This window comes from Tyto alba, unplaced genomic scaffold, assembly GCF_018691265.1.
Source record: "Tyto alba isolate M040663 unplaced genomic scaffold, T.alba_DEE_v4.0 Super-Scaffold_5, whole genome shotgun sequence".
NCBI lineage: Eukaryota > Metazoa > Chordata > Aves > Strigiformes > Tytonidae > Tyto > Tyto alba.
In genome coordinates this window covers 2,250,236-2,267,628 of record NW_024881326.1, presented here as the reverse complement: position 1 = coordinate 2,267,628, position 17,393 = coordinate 2,250,236, and the positions used below count along the sequence as shown (strand labels likewise).

General features: G+C 39.7%; 1 protein-coding gene across 1 annotated transcript in view; it reads right to left on the bottom strand.

Annotated features, from left to right (window-relative positions):
* Window positions 1-5,023: 5,023 nt before the first annotated feature.
* The window catches only part of LOC104367161 (vascular endothelial growth factor receptor kdr-like), a 141,907-nt gene continuing 129,537 nt past the window's right edge, over window positions 5,024-17,393 (bottom strand). Inside the window, exon 30 of the mRNA XM_032983403.2 lies at window positions 5,024-10,664. Within this exon, the coding sequence (XP_032839294.1) occupies window positions 10,454-10,664 (211 nt within the window). The 3' untranslated portion in view covers window positions 5,024-10,453. The remainder of the gene's footprint in view (window positions 10,665-17,393) is intronic.

The window sequence follows — 17,393 nt, the reverse complement described above, 5'->3', positions numbered from 1 at the left end:
CCCAGTCTGTTAGGTGTCAGGAGGACTTAACTAAATCCTTGATGCAAGCAAAATTTATTAGTGTCGCAGTACCAAGATTCTTCTGCCTTTGCATAGATTTTCAAGCTACCGTGAGCACTTACTTTCCCTTTTCAGGTCTTTTCCCATTATATCAGATTGGAATAGGGCAGTATGAACAGGGTTTGCATACCCTGTTCCATTTCTCTTTTTACTTACAGACTACTCAGTAGTTAGTGTTTAAGACTATTACAAAATACTGCTCTTTACTGAATGAAGTTAAAACGGAAAAAAAGATGGGTGTTAGTCTTGCTTAAATGAAAAAACTCCCTGACACTTAACTACTAACTGAAGTCTTAGGAAACAGATTAGTTTTAATTGTACCACTCTTGAGATAATGTTAGGAGGAGGGAACTACTTAGCATGATTTAGGGCAGTATTACATCACATTTTTTTGCTTAAAAAGCTGTGGTTTGCTCAAGTCCAGAGAAAATTTCTGGCTGTATTTTGAATAAGTAAAATTTGTTCTTGGGTACATCTGGAATCTAATTTTCTGTCTTTACTAACTGGGGATATTCTTTTTTTCTCCTGACTGGACTATATGTAGGTTATCAGAGACACTGAGTAGAGAACTGCAAAATCAGTGCTGCTCTGTGTTTGAGTGGAAGTTCCCTTAAGGAAGTTTGATGCAGCAGTGCTGGACCTGGCACCAGTAGAAAGCAGGTACTTACAAAACAGAGAGAAGCAAGGTATCATGGCCAGCTCCAGAACTGTCCTTAGCATCATTTGAAGAGCAGCACATATGGTACAAATGGAAGGAATGAAGATTAAAATGACTTCAGATTTTTTTTTTTAATAATCTGTTGGCATGTCCCATTTATTACAAATCCCTGAGGGCATTTGGGATCTCACAGATTCAAATATTAGCATCAAGGCAAAACAGTGTTGCATCAGCCCAGAAAAAGTATCGTTCAGCAGTGGAAGAATGCTGAGTGGATAAGTGTCAGTGCAATGATCTGATCCATTTATGAGTCATCATGTCAATATTAGAAATTAATAACAATAATGATTATTAATTATTATTAGGAATTATTATTATGAAGAGGAATTATTGATGTAACCTCCAGTGCAGCTAGGAGTTCGGAAACAGTCCATCAGATAGACAAGAAGTCTTTTGAGCTGTTCAGATTTTGATCTAGCTATTTTAGTGCTTGGGGAGGTAATGTTTAGTTTCACCATCCTATCCTTTCATGGGGCTGTAAAGTCATGTTACCCTTCCATCTTGACATTGTATCATGAGGGTGGTTTGTTGCTTGTTTCAGAAGCTGTGGGGAAAGAGAAGGAAGTAATTCTGTACACCTCAGATATTTTAATAGACATGATTAAGGAGGCCCATTACCTTGATCCACCACATTGATGATTCTCACCCCCTTCCACCTGCTCTCCTTGCCTTACCCCTGCTTGTCTTTGTAGTTCTGCTCAGTGCTAAGATGGCTTGTGACATTCTAGCTTGGGGCATAAACAGTGGAAGACAGGATTTGAAAAATATACAGGAATAAAAGGTCAAAACACTCCCAGGAAGGAGTAAAGTTCTTGTGGTTTTAGTTTTTTTTTTTAATGCATAGTTATGAAAAACAAATTAACCTTTGAGTTTTTGAGGAATTCACTGTGACAACAGTCCAGCTTAAAAATAAACAACTGTGACTCTAAGTAGAGTGTCCAGAGGTGCCCAGGTTTATTCTGTTGGCCCTGAGGATCACGAAGTCTGTAGTCCTGGCTTTAAAAAGTCATGCTATTATCGCTCATCCACAGCAGTCTGGAAGGGCAGAAGGCACAGGCCTACAGATGAGAGTTGCTGGGCTAAATTTTTTTAGTTCAGCTGGAAAACAAGGACTTCATTATGCTATTGATCTCTTTGATCTTACCTGCTGTCAAGTTTGAGTTTTTCCATAACAATGTTACAGTGGAAGAAAGACAGACAGAAGAGAAAAGCTATAAATTCCGAAGTTTGCACAGTAACAACTATGAGAAGAAAAAATTGTTGAAAAAGGAGAAACGCTCTTTTCATATCTGAATCAGTCAAGGAACAATGTATTATTGACAGATGCATGGTCATCTTTCCCTCACATGACCTGGAGGAAATAAAATTCCTGCTTCATTTGCAAACCTTCTTAGGTTTTTAAAAACTTTCTATCATGATTTTAGAAATTTGATTTGATTTTGGAGATTTGCCCTCCCAGAGGATTATGGTAAGAATGTGATCCTGAAAGAAGTTCAGGGGAATAGTTCACAATTAATATAGTGGATGTGATTAGCTAATGACTAGTAGCACTATTTAGGTGTGATAAATGGATAAATGACGGTATGAGAGAGAACACTGAGTGCTATTTGTTATCTGACAAGTGAAGTAGAGCAGCATTGTGAAAAAACAAAAAGCAGAAGTGTATATATGAAGCTGTAAGATAAGATTGTCTGTAAGTTTTCTTAGAGTAGCAAACTTATTCTTCTTGTGTAAAAGTAAGTGTGACATTTGTTTCACTTCTGTATGAGAGATCAGTGTCGCCACATCTTTCGTTTTGATGCAGACAAAAAAGTCATTAACTATTGGCAGATGCCACTTTACATATGATTCCCAGAGCTCTGCTGAGGTTCAAGGTGGATCACTAACCCAACCACTTACTATAAGGAGTACTTTCATTAATTTCATTATCTTGACATTTGGCATTTGATATTATGACAGCTTGTATTTTGAAATGCTCTTCAGCCCTATTACTTCCTTGGAGCAACAGCCTTATCTTAAAGGCCACTGAAAGAACTATGGAATAAGAATATTTAGAAGCTGTGTTACTCTGCCCTTGTGGTTTTAGCAGATATGGAGTAAGTATTCACTGACTCTGCAGTGAGGAAAGGAAGAGACAGGTCTCACTTTGGGCATCAGTGTGGATGAGGAAAGATGAAGTGAACTGCCAGAACTATGAGTTCTCTAAGTTCCTGTAGAAGGACGTAGTTTAAACAGAACAGTTTCTCCTCTCTCGATTCTAATGAATACTTAACTCATCAGGCTATAATAACAATTGTGACTGACCATAACTGACTTCAGTACTGTTAAAAATAATAGTTATATTTATGGCTCTGGTAGGGCTTCATCTACTCTTTATGCAGAGCAAGTTCATTACAGGACAGGCAGCAGTGGACATTCAGTGTGTCACTTCAAACAGGCAACAGCCAGCAATAAAATGCCTTCTGAGATCCTATGAAAGTCGTGGGCTACTTCACAGGTGGTGAGACAAAATTATCATCTACTGCTTATGGGCCTCACTGTGTACAAAGCATATAAAATTAAACAGTATTTGCCACTCTTTCAAAGCCTTTGCACTTTACAAACCCTCATAAGTTAAGTCTCATTATGGGAAGAAAGCAAAGGACCTGACTGGAACTCAGCTGGATTTTCTTCTCAGCTTTCTAATGTGACCACCCCAAAATCTGTTTATCTTACTCCCAAATTTTTCTCTTGCTAGTCCCTATCCACCAAGTTTCAGTACTTCAGATTGACATTCTCTGATCTTGCATCTCTACATGCTGTTGCTGTAAAAACAAATTTCTTTTATACCATATATGCTGAAAGTAGGGGACAGAGAAGTTATGTACACTGGCCAAGAACTAAAACTTACATTTCTTGATTCCTAGTGTTGTACTTTTTTCCCCAAATTCTTTTCCAAGGCATGCCATAACAGAGTACCTTCCACAAGTGTAACTCAAGCTGTATGTGATTAATAATTCACATTCTGTGTGAAAAGCAAATCAGAGTTAATTTTGTATATTTCCCTTCCACCATTTAATACATTAGTTTCCCCAGAAAGGAGACTCTGTATTTCTTAGCATGCAATGACTCATATGTTATATAAGTAACTAAAACATTTCATAGTTTACAGAGAAGAATGTTCTTGTTCATTATGTGGATGAAAGGAGATTGCTACATTTCAAATGACATGTATAATTTAGACATTTATGTCTAGGACTGTTTGGAACAGGGAATGAAGAGAAACTAAAATGTTTGAAGTGACTTGAGTGCTTCATAGTTTTTAATGTGACTAGCGAAATACACAGACCAATAACTTTTAAGACTGTGCTAATGGAAGAATGACTCTGAAACTCTAACACACTTCTTTTCTAATAACAGTATTTATTTTAAGACATAAGTAGAAACTAGTATTTGTCAGTCTGTTAAAAATCTGTAAAGATCTCATATTTTTTCTGCCAGTAGTTACCTGCTGTGCCACCAAATTGGAAAGAAGAATGGGAAATAGTATTTCAGAAAGATTAGCCAGCTGATAAGGAAAATGACATGCCTGCTGCACTTGACTCTTGTTGGGAGATTTTTCTTCCTCAGTCTTCTAAATGTTAAACCTTAACTACATAATAAGAGCATGGAATATTCTATATTTCGACAGTGCAGAGTTTATTTGAGTGAGAATTCAATAACATCATTGTGGCTGTATATTGGGAAATATTTATTTAATTGTGTTCTTTTTAGAGTATTATGGTAAGCGAAATGAAATACAGTTTCTGGAAATTTAAATCTGAACAACCCCCAGATGCTACCATGTTCTGCAAACTATCTTCACCGACTTAGGTACTGACATGGTTTGGTGAACATGGGTCTTATTTAGAATGCAGAATTCTGATTCTATCTTTTATCTCAGCCCAATTTATTTATTTATTTAAAATTTAACAAGACAGCAGTCTTTGTGTTTCATGGACTGCTCTTGGCGGCAGCTAGATTTGTGTATTTCTCCAGCAAATTGGGCCAGCATTTTCATCTGTGACTCTTTTAAGCAAATGCAGTGGTTAGATACCTCTGAGCGATGACAGTGGCAGGCTTATGTCCTAAGTTTTGAACCCCCTGCAGAAATTAATATGAGATCTGTGCCTTGTAAAAATCTTTCAGAACTGTTGCATTATTTATTTATATTCTGCTTCAAGGACAATACTTTTCAAGCCAAGAGATGACACAGAGGAGCCCTGGGCTGTATAAATATAGAATCTTTTTATTTTTTTGGTTAATAGATACAGTACAATTTGTGACTACATAAGAAAGCGTTGTTTTCAGTGCATACATTCTTCAGACAAACAGGAACATGGCAGACAAACATTCCTTAGTGTTTTGAGTGTTACATGGCACTTAGTTTATTTTCTTTAAGTCCCAAGTTACTGGGTTTTTCCCAGTTTTCATTAGCTGCTTTGACAACTCAAGGTCTAAGGAAAAATGAATTGAGTAATAAGGATGTGCTGGCTCTTGTGGAAGGGGCTTCTTAGGCAGGACAAGGGGACACTGCTCGGTGCATACCACAATAGTCTTCCTGTAACCACGGCCCTTATGGCATCATATTTGCCTGAGGTCCCAAATGACCCAGTCCAACAAGTTTTCTGTGTTAATGTAATATGGAAACAACATGTGTCAAACAAACAAGCCAGTGCTTGGGCTCAACACCTACATCCTATACAGTGATTGACTCTTGACAAGGTCAAATCCAGAAGTCCTCCCTGAATTTTACTTGCATAAAATGGTACTGGTGTCATTACTTTGGCAAAATTCTTTCTGGTTGATTTGTGACTTTAGTATAAAAACAGGAAAATGGATCCCAGGGTTTGGCCATTACTGTTTGCAGGGAGGGACAAAAGAATTATTGCTACCTTTTGTATTTTCCATTCCCTTTATGATAAGAAAAAAAAAAAAAAAAAGCTTATCTTTGAGTATGGTATTGATCCTGGGTAACTCCTGTGTTCAGGAAAACCCAACAATGCTTTATCTTGTTATGTAGCTATTTGCTAGTGATTTTTCCCTGCAAATTTCCTGGTGTTGTCCAGTTTGTACTGGTGGGATCTAGAGACCATTGAGCCAAGACCACAGCCTTACAGCTGGAATAGGGCCAGATCAAATCTGTAAAGCAAGAGAAGATATGATGAGGCAGTGCCAACACTCCACGTGAAGGATCATTGAGAAGATAAGTCATCAACTGTTGAGTGGCCAATTACAGGCTTACATGGCGACTAAGAATCCTACAGTACACAAGAGCATAAAACCAAAGAGAGAAGTGCCTGGACACTTTAGGTTACCCACGGCGTTTGCCAAGCAGGCTAACTGGAGTAGTGTTTGTATTAGTGGGATATCTTAAGCAGAGCAGTATATGCCTGCAGGTAGCCCTAAATGCATAGATCTAAATTCAATGGGTTCAAATTTCAGTGGTTTTGTTTGAGACTATTATTCAGGCTTTAGGATTTTATCCGAACTTCCTTGATATCCTGAGTAGATGCTGTGGGCCCAGCATCCTGTTAGGACCCCCTTCTTGTGAGTATAACTTGGAAGAACCTAAGAGAAACCTCATTGTTTGAGAAAGAACTAGGAGAAAAATGAGATTCACATAGATAGTCACCAGTATTTGCTATGCTTCAGATAGCAATATTGAAAAATCAATAGATTAAAAAGCTTTTCTCATTCAGGGAAGGATACAGAGAGGCTTCCAGACAAACCAATATAAACTAGTTTCCCTTGCCTCTATTGGAAAATTTTTAATGTGAAAAAAGCTTGCTTTACATTATCTAGTTCAGCCTCTGCAAGTGCAGAATATACATGAAATAGCAGAGTGAAATGAGTCCTATACCTGATCTGATTTGAAAGGCGGAGAAAAGCAATCCACAGGGACTGTGAAGAACAAATATCAAGAAATTGATGAAAAGTAGAGAAAAGAGGAGATAGGAAACCAGACTGTTAAAAACACCAGCCTGAACAATAACATGCAGGTGAAGGCACTTATCCTTGGACACCTATGTGGCAGGTGATTGTTGGAGAGAAGGCAACACATTTCTGTGGTGAGCTCTGAGTTCCTCTGCCCTAGTTCTCTGGGCTTACAAAAGGACAAAACCAGGAGGAGCAAGCACCATTACAGAAAACTAAGGTACGTGTTAATACCAGATACCACTGAGCTCAGTCAGGTTAGCTAAAGCAGGTGGCTGACAGGAGTCGAGTAAGAATCCCTGAGAAGTCTGAAAAAATAATAAACATCACATCATTTAATCAATTTGGCCCCTTCTGATCCTCTAGCCAATACACCGGCCTTCAATTAAAACAGAGACAGTGGAAATTTCTCGCCTTTACCATGAGCTGCATGGTGACACTTCCAGGAATGAGATAAACTGCCAGATTCCTCCAGATCCCTGTTTTCTAACTGAAACTAAATAATGTGGAGAATAAATGAGAGCCAGAGATACTCACAGCCAAGAGAACTGTTATGAAATGGCACTAGTAGGGTACTGTAAACTGGAGCCTGGCCTGCAAGCATTAGTGAAATGTTTAGTAACAATACTTAACTCTGTTATGTCTGGGTATCTCTTTCTCTTTTGACTAAAATGTTACAAATTTTACCATATAAATGAATCACTATATTTGTTTCTACTGGGTAAACTATATACATCGTTGTAAGAAAAGAACAATAATTAAATTAAGGGAGGAGAGAAAATGACAAACAAAATATTAGTAAATAAAATAGAAGACATGTTCAATAATACTTTTCAGGTGATACTTTTGCTTGTTACATTTACTATAAAGAGAAGAAAATCTTCCACTCAAAATAAACATTGGAAACACAGCTGCCCAAACATCAGTCACTTGCCATTTCCAGAACAGTCGAAGGCCACTACCGCGGGTTCGGAGGGTATCTTTGCTCTCTGAAGAAATGGCCAACCGTACTGCTGGAGACGGCTGTTGGTTTTGCCACTGCCGAGGAGCCCTCACTTTTCAGGGGGCTGGCAATGCCACCAGTGTTTTAAAATGCATCTCGAGCACTCGAGCCTGTGCTCTGCTTTCGAATCCCGTCGCGCGGTGCAGAGAGGCTGACCGATGCGGAGAGCCAGCGAGGGGCCTGGCTACCGGCGCCCCGTCAGCATCCGCTTGGGTCCCGCTCGGGAAACATGCTCCATGTCCCTCTGGTCGCCGAGAAGCCTCTACTGTTCAGCCTTCATAAAGTGGAAAGATGATCTTCTCGGCTCTTTTAGAAGCAGACAGCTCACCCAGCAGTGTTTCCTATTCTTTTTCAAAATAGAGAGCATACTTGCAGGTTTTTTTCCCTATATGTACTTATTTTAAAGTTTATAAGCAAAGGTTTTTAAACATTGTTGTTTTCTTAGCCTACAGAACAAGGTGCAATAACAAACCATCTCACACTGATGCCATTAAGAGTAAAGTCAAGAAACTTTCTGCACCTTTTCTTTCTTTTTTTTTTTTTTTCCTTTTTGCCATGTGAATAAATTATTTCCAAAAGAAGTGATTGATTATTTGATCAGAGCTATAGATAGTTAATTTAGTGTTTGATGACAAACTGATCCAGTGAGCTTCCTGGTGCTCATCAGATGAATTCTTTCCCAGTAGTTTCTTCTGTTATATAGCCAGCTCTACTTAATACATAGGTACTAAAACATAAAGAAGTGCAAAAATGACTATAGAGCAACTACAGACCACAGCTATCTAGCAGGTCCACTACGAACAAGGGGCTCGTGAGTTACTGCAGGTGATTTCCTTAGTACATTGAATCTTAAGGAGAGTAAGTGCAGTTCCCGAGAGCCCATGCTTCAGATGCTTTAGCATTCACAGTAAACATGGTGTGGGGTTTGGAGATTTGTTTCTCCCTTTAATAATTCCTGAGGCTTGTTTGTGTTTACTTCAATGTAACCAACCAGAAATGTTTTCTTCACTGCTGCCAGCGTGTCTAGGCTGTCTTCACCAAGGTAATATAATTGTTTTGCAAGTGCTGGATTTTTTTTTTTTTTTCCTTTTAGTTTGTAATCATGAAGAAAAATTATTTTTCTCTGAAGAAGTCAAATCAGTGTCAAGTCTAAGAAAAGGAAAGGGTTATGCAGACCTTGGAGGAACCTGCACAGACAGTCATTTATAGATCGAGGTTTATAACTGAGGACGATATAGTCTTGACTGTCAATGAATATATTTCTCATCCTTGCTTTTTCTGCTTGCAACCCTAGGTACTTTTTCCCTTCCTAGATTTCTGAAGTCAGCTCTGATAGTTACATAGCACATTAAATGACAAGAATTATTTTCTTATTTCTGAATTCGTTGTGGGTATGTGTGGAACCTGGCTATACATACTTGCAGACCAAAAGTCCCTGCCATGCACAGCTTTTGAGCGGGGGGAAAACACACTACAGATTTCTCAAATGTGAGAATTTGGTCGATTCAGTCCTGCTAGAGGTCATTGCATATCCTACCAATATTTACCTTGGCAAGACAGTCAGAGACAAATGTGTGTCACATTTGCTTACAGTTTAGCATGGGCTAGAATTCCCAGGATCAATCTGTTGGGCATTTGCCACAGAATCCAAAGGAAATTTTTTTTTTCCTTTTTCTTTTTTTTTTTTTTCTGCTTTTTAGTAAATAGCCTGTGTGCAGAAAGGAAACATAAAAATGCTGCTACCCTGCTGGTGCCTCAAGGGTGTATGTGCATTTATGTGTAACTCTCATGTTGTTAATGAGTATTTTATGCAGATTCACACAAATATGTGCATGTGTGCTGGGAAATTCTGTTTGTTTAAGCTTAAGAAGGTTCTTATTTAAGGCAGTGCTTTTGCCTTGCGCTCGTTACAGATGCATCTCCATCAAGGTTTCCTATTGCACCTATGCTAAATAAATTGCTGTTTGAACAAGGAGAAAACACAAGGAAACAGATTTAACCACGTCGTATGCCCTGATGGCCCAAAAGGCTAGTCTGCCTCTTGATACATGAATACCATCTGCTTTCCCTGGGCCATATCATTTTTAGGAGTGTATTCTATAGGCAGTAGAAATTATTAAATCACCAATTTTAACAAAAATATTTTGGATTTAAAAATATTTCAGAAATATTTATGGAAGATGAGGTCCCAAGTTAAGAATGATGTTTCAATTTTGGATTTTCTCTAAAACCAAAGCGTTAGTGTGTATGGCTGTTGTTTTCAACTGATCCCTTACAGCATCGTACTAAACAATCCCTGCAGGATGTGTGCAGGACCAGTAGAAGGAAACTTGTTTTCACAACTAGCTTGACAAGACTCTTGATGACTCTTATGGAATAAAATGTGAATGAAGGAACTTGTAAATCTGCAAATGTCAATAAACACACCCAGCTAGGGGAGGAAGAAGTGCAAGCAGTTCTGGGTTACAGCTCCCACTTATGATTCTGATAAACAGAATTTTAATTTACTGCATATGTTGTAATAGGCCTTTAAAGGTAGAAAGAAAATGCCCTTAAAATGTTTCTGTTCACATCAGAGATGTGCCAGAAGAAACATATGAACCACTGTCCTGTCAGATTTCCCTTCTGTTTTTACCCAGCCTCCTTATCCGGGCATGGAGGTGTGTAAGGATCAGGCATGGTTGAGAGGTGCGAGATGCTGTGTCGGGTTGGGCTGATTACACCGGAGGGGCTGAGTAGTGAATGACGGAGTTGTAATCCGGAGGTGGGCTGTGGCATTCCAGGTTTGGATCCATAGGAAGGAGAACAGAGTCTTCCAGTGTGAAGTCCATGGTGTCTTCTTCTACCTGTACTGCCGGCTGGTATTTGACAGACTCACGCTCATGATCAGATAATATGGATTCTTTGCTCTTGCTAACAGCTCTCCGCCTGTTGAGAACAGAGAGCAGAATATATTGACCCTGTCTCCACAAGGTTTTGTCTCTATGTGTAATTAATGGTCAAAATTATTCAAAAAAATAAGTCTAGATATAAAGCATTTCTATTACCTTTGCAGCATCCTGTAAGACAGTGACATTTAACAAATTGTGTAAGGGAACTGAATTAGGTATTTCAAATAACTCAGTGTTTTTAAAGTAGATTTAGGAGTAAATCCAGGAGTCCTGTTGCCCTGTCTTTTTAGCTTACCACATACCTGTCCTATACATGTAGTAATATTCTCTCTCACTGTTCTGACACAGGCCAGTAAAAATCTGACTTTTTTGAAAGCAGAACTGAAGGCTATGACTTTTCTTTAAATGTAATAAAGGATGAAATAATGAATAATCTCTGACAGACTCTAATTTAAAATGATGCTGCACGCAAGAGTGTGTGTTCAACACACTCTTACAGCGTAGGGCAAAATCTCTCTTATATTCTCTAGTCCTTTATAATTACTGAGCAGTATGCTAGTGAAGGGCAGTGCTTTTCAACATTACAACTGCTGGTCTGTAACTGATGCTATTAGAGAGAGCCAGCTTTCATTTTCTGTTGTCTTCCCTTATTATACGTGATGAAGGTGGTGGGAGAGAAGCAATGTGCATCGCATGGAGCAACCTCAATGTTAAAAGTAGGAGAACCCTGGAGACGATTTGTATCACAAGGTGACCTTGAGGAACAGCAAGTGTTGTGGAGAAAAAAAAGGTACTTTCTGTCATAGACTGCCTTAAAAATAATGTTCTGTTAAGCTTGGTTTCTTTTATCTGAGGAATTCACCGGAAGAGATCTGATAATTCAGAGTTGGTTCTCAAAAGTATCGCAATGTGAGAATGGGTTTTGAGCTTCTCTACTTTGCCTAGGGCCCCTTTAACGTGCATCTCTTTGGGATAAGCCTCACTCAGACTGATTATGGCATTGCTCATGTCTCAATTCGGAGTGGCTTCTGAATGTGCTTGGGAGAACTTGAAATCAGACAGTGCTCAAGCACTTTGTGCGTGTACTTCATGTGTTTAAAATAGCATAAAGCTACATTCTAATGACTGTAAACCAAATCTGAATAATCAATAGTTCATCAAATAATTGTATAATTCATTACACTTATTGGATTTGTACTGCTGCAGTGTTTACAGTCCCCAGCAGTTGATCATGGATTCAGAGTGGGGTGCTTTAGAAAGAAAGCAAAGCCAGCTCCTGCTCCAGGAAACAAAGCGATAGCTAAGAGACAGGTTCAGTAATTGAAGGAAGGGAAACAAAAATCATGACTAGGAAAAGTAGCAGACCCAAGACACCAGCTGTGTGTGCTGTCATGTTTTTGTGATGCTGCAGCAGAGGGAACCACGGCAGGCTTAAGAGCAGGTTGATGCTTGGCATGATAGAACTGTAATATCCAGTAGGCCCAGCTCCTTTCAACTATGAAAGGGTAAATATGTCCTGCTGGGTTACGCTACTATGACTTTAGAAGTTGTGTTATATTGCCTCTGAATCTGGAACCTGTCAAAAGCTTCCCTTTTCCCACAACCTGCAGATATTGTCAGTCTGGCTGACAGAACTAGTGTCACTTAAAATTTTTGTTAATTCGGGAAAGGTCATGAGTGTGCAGTGCTCTGGCTAGGGCAGAACACTGGTTTATGATCTGTGCACAACCACACTGAACAGTCTGTGGGGTCTATCTGTGAATTATCTATCTCTGTAGTTCTTTTCTTGGAGGACTGTGTGGAGTAGGTGATAACTGCATATCATAGACAAATTCAGACACAAGAAACAGCTACAACTCTAATCAGCTGCAAAGGGAGATTGCCTGCTTCTCAGTCAGGCTGGTTTTAGTGTGCTGTGGTGGCTTCTCAACAGCATGTTTGCATCTCCACTTTTGTCTCTAGGAAATGAACCCGGAGCCCCTGAGTTGTAAAACCCAGCACACCATGTCTTGCATGTCTAGAATAAACCTGGGTTCTGTGACTACTAAAGTGCAAAGGCAGAGATTATAGATTAAAGCTAATGTAACGGTGCTTTTAGACCTGCACAAGGCATTGAAACCAAACCTGTTGAGTGGCAAAGCAGAAATTCTAAAATAAATAGTATAACCCTGAGAACTTCAACAAAAATGTGTTTCACAATCTAACTTTTTCCTCTTTGTCTAGAGTAAAACATGAGTGGAAATTTAGTTGGTATACTATACATTTGCCAGCTATCCCTTTCGATACACACACACTTTCTCTGTAGATAAATTCTTCCCTGGCATGAGCACTGTTTATTTATGTATTTTCCTTTTTGTTGTTCAGTTTTATTGACTCATGTCAGACAATTCCATGGATGCTCTGGCTTCTAATTTGTCAGGAATTAGTCATCAGTGGAGACAGAGGGAAACTTGAAAGTATCTGTTTAACTTTGCCCCCTGCCTGCATATCTCAGAATGCTGGAGAAAAAGAAATGTTATTAGGGTTTCATTTGGTCACACAATGGGAAATCTTCAGACCCATGTAGACTCCCAGCAAGTGTTCTTGTTAGGTTTCTGCCCCTGTAGGTCAGGAGCCTGGGTATCTGGGAATGACTCTATCTATCACTTAAACCGTGCTGGTGTTTGAAGAAGCAGTCTTAAATGCTGACATCTAATACTTGCTCCAAAGACAGAAAGCTGATAAGTTAGGTCAGAAGCAAGTTTTGTCGCTAGATGTCTTATGGCAGATCGAAATGCAATTAACTTTCAAAACTATTCCTTTCATCTAAATGCACTTACTAAATTAAAGCTATCCAAGGGTCTTTGCATTTTTCCCCTTAATGCTCTATATTACTGACATTTCATTCTAGTCTGTTCGTGCTCAGCAACAGAGAAATGTACATATGCTTGGACTGAATATTGGAAAACAAGACTGCAGCATGCCTTTTCTGTATGTCCTTGAAATCTCATTTGCTACGTAGAAACTGCCACGCTGCATCAGACATCACTCTTGCCTCCGGCAGTGGTCAGTACTTTCAGGGGAAAGCAAAAACCCCTTTCTGCTCTGAGCCAATTGTACTACCCTGTACAAGATAGAAAAATTCTCCCTGAGCCACACTGATAAACATTTTCTGACTGAAGGCATTAGATTTGATTGATCACACAATTATGCAGCTACAGAAGTTAATAATGGTTATGTAATTAAATAATTTCATTAAAAGCTAGCCATTACTTGGCTCAGTGTTTCTCCTGGGTTGGCATTTCACTGCCCCAAAAGGTATTTCCTTACTGATTTTGCCTCTGCCTGACTTCTGAGTGCTGCAGCTGCAGGAGGCGATAAAAGAGATGTTCAGTTTTGATAAATTTGCTCATAACTGTGAATGTCTCAGCCCAGTCCCACCTGACCGTTAGTATTCTCACCACAGCACAATCCTGAAGATTAGTTGTGTGAATACCATGACATTCAACTGAAACACTTTTGCTCCTGGCCTGAGCTGGTACATTTTACATAATCATCAACCTGAATACTCGTTTGTCCTTGCAAGACTGTGTACCTTTTGAGGCAGGATAAGGGGAAGGATGAGAATCTGAACACTGCCATTTCCTGACCTCAAACAGATTTTGTAACCTAAAGGACCCTTTTTCATAATGTGCACGTTTCTGTGGGGTGCTGGTTGGCGAAACATGTTTCGCAGGATGTGGTGAGCTGGCTTCAGCTTTGTTTCATAGGCTGAGACTAGAGCTGGCCAAGTCACAGCACTGGACTTCTCTCTTTCAGAAAGATAACTACAAGCTAGGGAGGATTATGGGGGGGAAGTATAGAAGTGATGAATGCGCTGGAGGAACCAATGCTAGATGATTAGAAGAATGCAAATCGGTAGCACCAAATCAACTAGGAATGACATTTGTAATTACCAGCAAATCCTGCTCCACTTCAGGCTGTATTTCTATAGAGTCCCTGAGCCTGCTGCCAGGGTTGAGTCTGTTAGATGTAAAACCAAATGAGGTGGAGGAACCTACTGGTGTGGACCCAGTGTTGACAACTGAAAGCCTGCCGGGTCTGTAAAGAGGGTTGTGTCAAGCAGTCTGATTATCACAGAGCTTGGGCTCTGTGCTACCGCATGCACATGCAGTGTGTCCGTGTGGGGCCACAATATAGTCAGTAGATCTCATGACCCAGACGCAAGCTTGGACAAGTGTGGTCCTGTGGGTAGTGACAGCCATTAGCAGTTGCTGTCAGATTTCCTGGTACAGATGAAGCTGAAAAGTCTGGGAATTAAACTAGAGGAAGGAAAAGTTAACCTGAATATTGAGCAATCTTGCACAATCTCTTTTAAGTTTTCTGTATAAGTGTCAGAGTTGTTTAGAAGATACCCCAGAGGATAATCCTGTAAGAGCTAGAAGGCCTAAACGACCTAATGAGACTTTTTCATCCTACTGTATGAACCAGAGATTTTGGTTAGAGGTAGAAAAATACTGAAATCATCAACGAGCTGGGAAATCATTACTGGAGCTGTTTATTTTATGTGAGAGGGAGCCAGTTTCTATTAGCCTAAATCTCAGAGTCAGTGACTTGAAGAGGAGCACGGAGAAAGAGAGATAACCGTAGGAAAATCACCCTATCCAGTGAGGAACTACAGTACCAAGTACAGCACTTATTCCCAGTGCTGTGGAGCAGCTCTTACTGCTTTGCAATGAGATGCCTGACTATCATGCCCTTAATAGGAAAAACTAATAGACTATGGTGTCCATGTAGAAATCCTGTCCTTGTTCAGAAGCTGTGTTTAGGGAAGGATGAGGAATTGGGCTGAGAGCGTTGCCAAGTAGAGCCGTTTGTCTCATGACCACATCTCATAATAACATGTAGGAGCTGCAGGGCTTTGTAACAGCTTTCATAGGTGTTTAATGAGGCACAGAGTAAGAGTGATTAATTTTTTTTAATTTTTCTGAAATGAATGGAATAAAAGGGTTATTTTTCCTTTTGATAGGTGTGACTGATTCACAGTTTGCTTTAATACGTTTTAGATGGGGTGCTGTGCAGTAAGAATTTAATCCTGGGCTCCCCTCTGGCTGTATCAGTGCATCAGTAATCTGGCACAGAAAACTCAAGGGGTTAGAATGAAGAATTAATTTTTTTGGAACACTTCTAAATACAAAGTACAGCTAACATAAAGTTTTAACAGGCCAAAGCCACCCACTCATTAAGTATGTGTTCCCTTGCACGTGTGGCAACTTGGTCAGCATCCCTGACACTAGCTCCAGCACTCAAAATGCAGTGAGATGAAAAGCACTGCAGTCAAAACCATGTGGGGGACCACAGCCTTTCACAGTTCTCCTTTTAGTCCTTGCCACCGTAAGTATATAGTATAATCCTAGAAAAGAGTGGCTTACATAACTCCCGAGTAGCTACTCATTCAAAATTACTTATTTTTCGGAGAGCTCCGGTCAGGTCATAGTGCTAGATGCTCCGTGACACAACAGTAAGTACATTTGCTATCTCAGTGTGCTCATCATAAAAGAAAAATCTTCTGAAGCTAAGTTCTACTGTGGAGCAAACATATTTCCTTGCTTCTTTTTTTCAGAGATGGTGTAGAAGGATTCTAGCCCAGTCAGCTGGGTTGCATTTTTGTTCGGCACCTTGCATTTGGACATGAGTGCCTGATGCTCCTGAGCAAAATGAATTTATTTCAGTATTATTGACTCGCCTTAGGCGTAGTTTGGCTCTGACAAAGGCAGAGCCCACAGTGATGTGATCTGGATGCAGCATCTCGAGCCCAGAGCGTATCAGCAGAGCCTCAGTCAGCTGGTGTCATGGGACTTGGCCAGAACCAGATAAGTAATTTCAGAGCAACTGCGGTTTATTGGGTTGGGGAGAGAAAGGAAGAGGATGAAGGGAGGACAACTGAGCGGATATCGAACCTATTATAATTTTAAACAATAACTCGATTATACAGTCTCTGGGAGAATTTTAAAGCAGTGCTTGGCAGCAGCCTGTTAATGTTACGAGATGAAACTTGACACCAGAGTCATCCCATTATTAAATCCCCTCTATGTTGAATGTGCTTCCTTGAATGCTAACTCCAGTGTCATTATCCTGGTCAATCTTTCTGTCTCTCACTACAGCTACTGTTGTGATTTTGTATTTCAGCAGTATAAAATGCTTAGAGCTCCGAAATGGTTGGTCCAGTCTAACAGTGGTCCCAGGCCCAGAGTATCAGATTCATCTTCAATAAACTCTTGACACTGTGACACTTCATGGTGTGTAGTGTTGCCAAATTTTAAACTCGACAGAGAAATGAATACAAGATAAATAAACAGCAAGATTTTGGCAAAAATAATAAACGCAACCACCCTGGTTTAGAAAACATGCTAAGCCTTTGAACAGTTTTGTTTTAGAAAAGAAAGACTGTTTGAAAGGGATCCAGAGTAAATGTTTCTGATAGAAAGAGATACACAATTAACAAGGGTGACTTTATCTCCCCTATTAAACCAGCACTCTCTTCTGACCTCTACTAGACTATTCTATATGCTTTTGAGGCTTGTTTTTCAAGTTAGCAATGCAAGAACGCCAAGGGGTGTCATGTCCTCAAATGAGAGGGCATCAGGATGCTCTGCGACTATGATAAAAATGTTATTTGTGCCGATATAGTCTGCAAGATTAAAAAAAAAAAAAAAAAGAAAAAGAAGCTGACAAAATAGCTTTCTCAGCTGGACTTCAAACACCCAGTGAAGAATGTGGCCAAGAA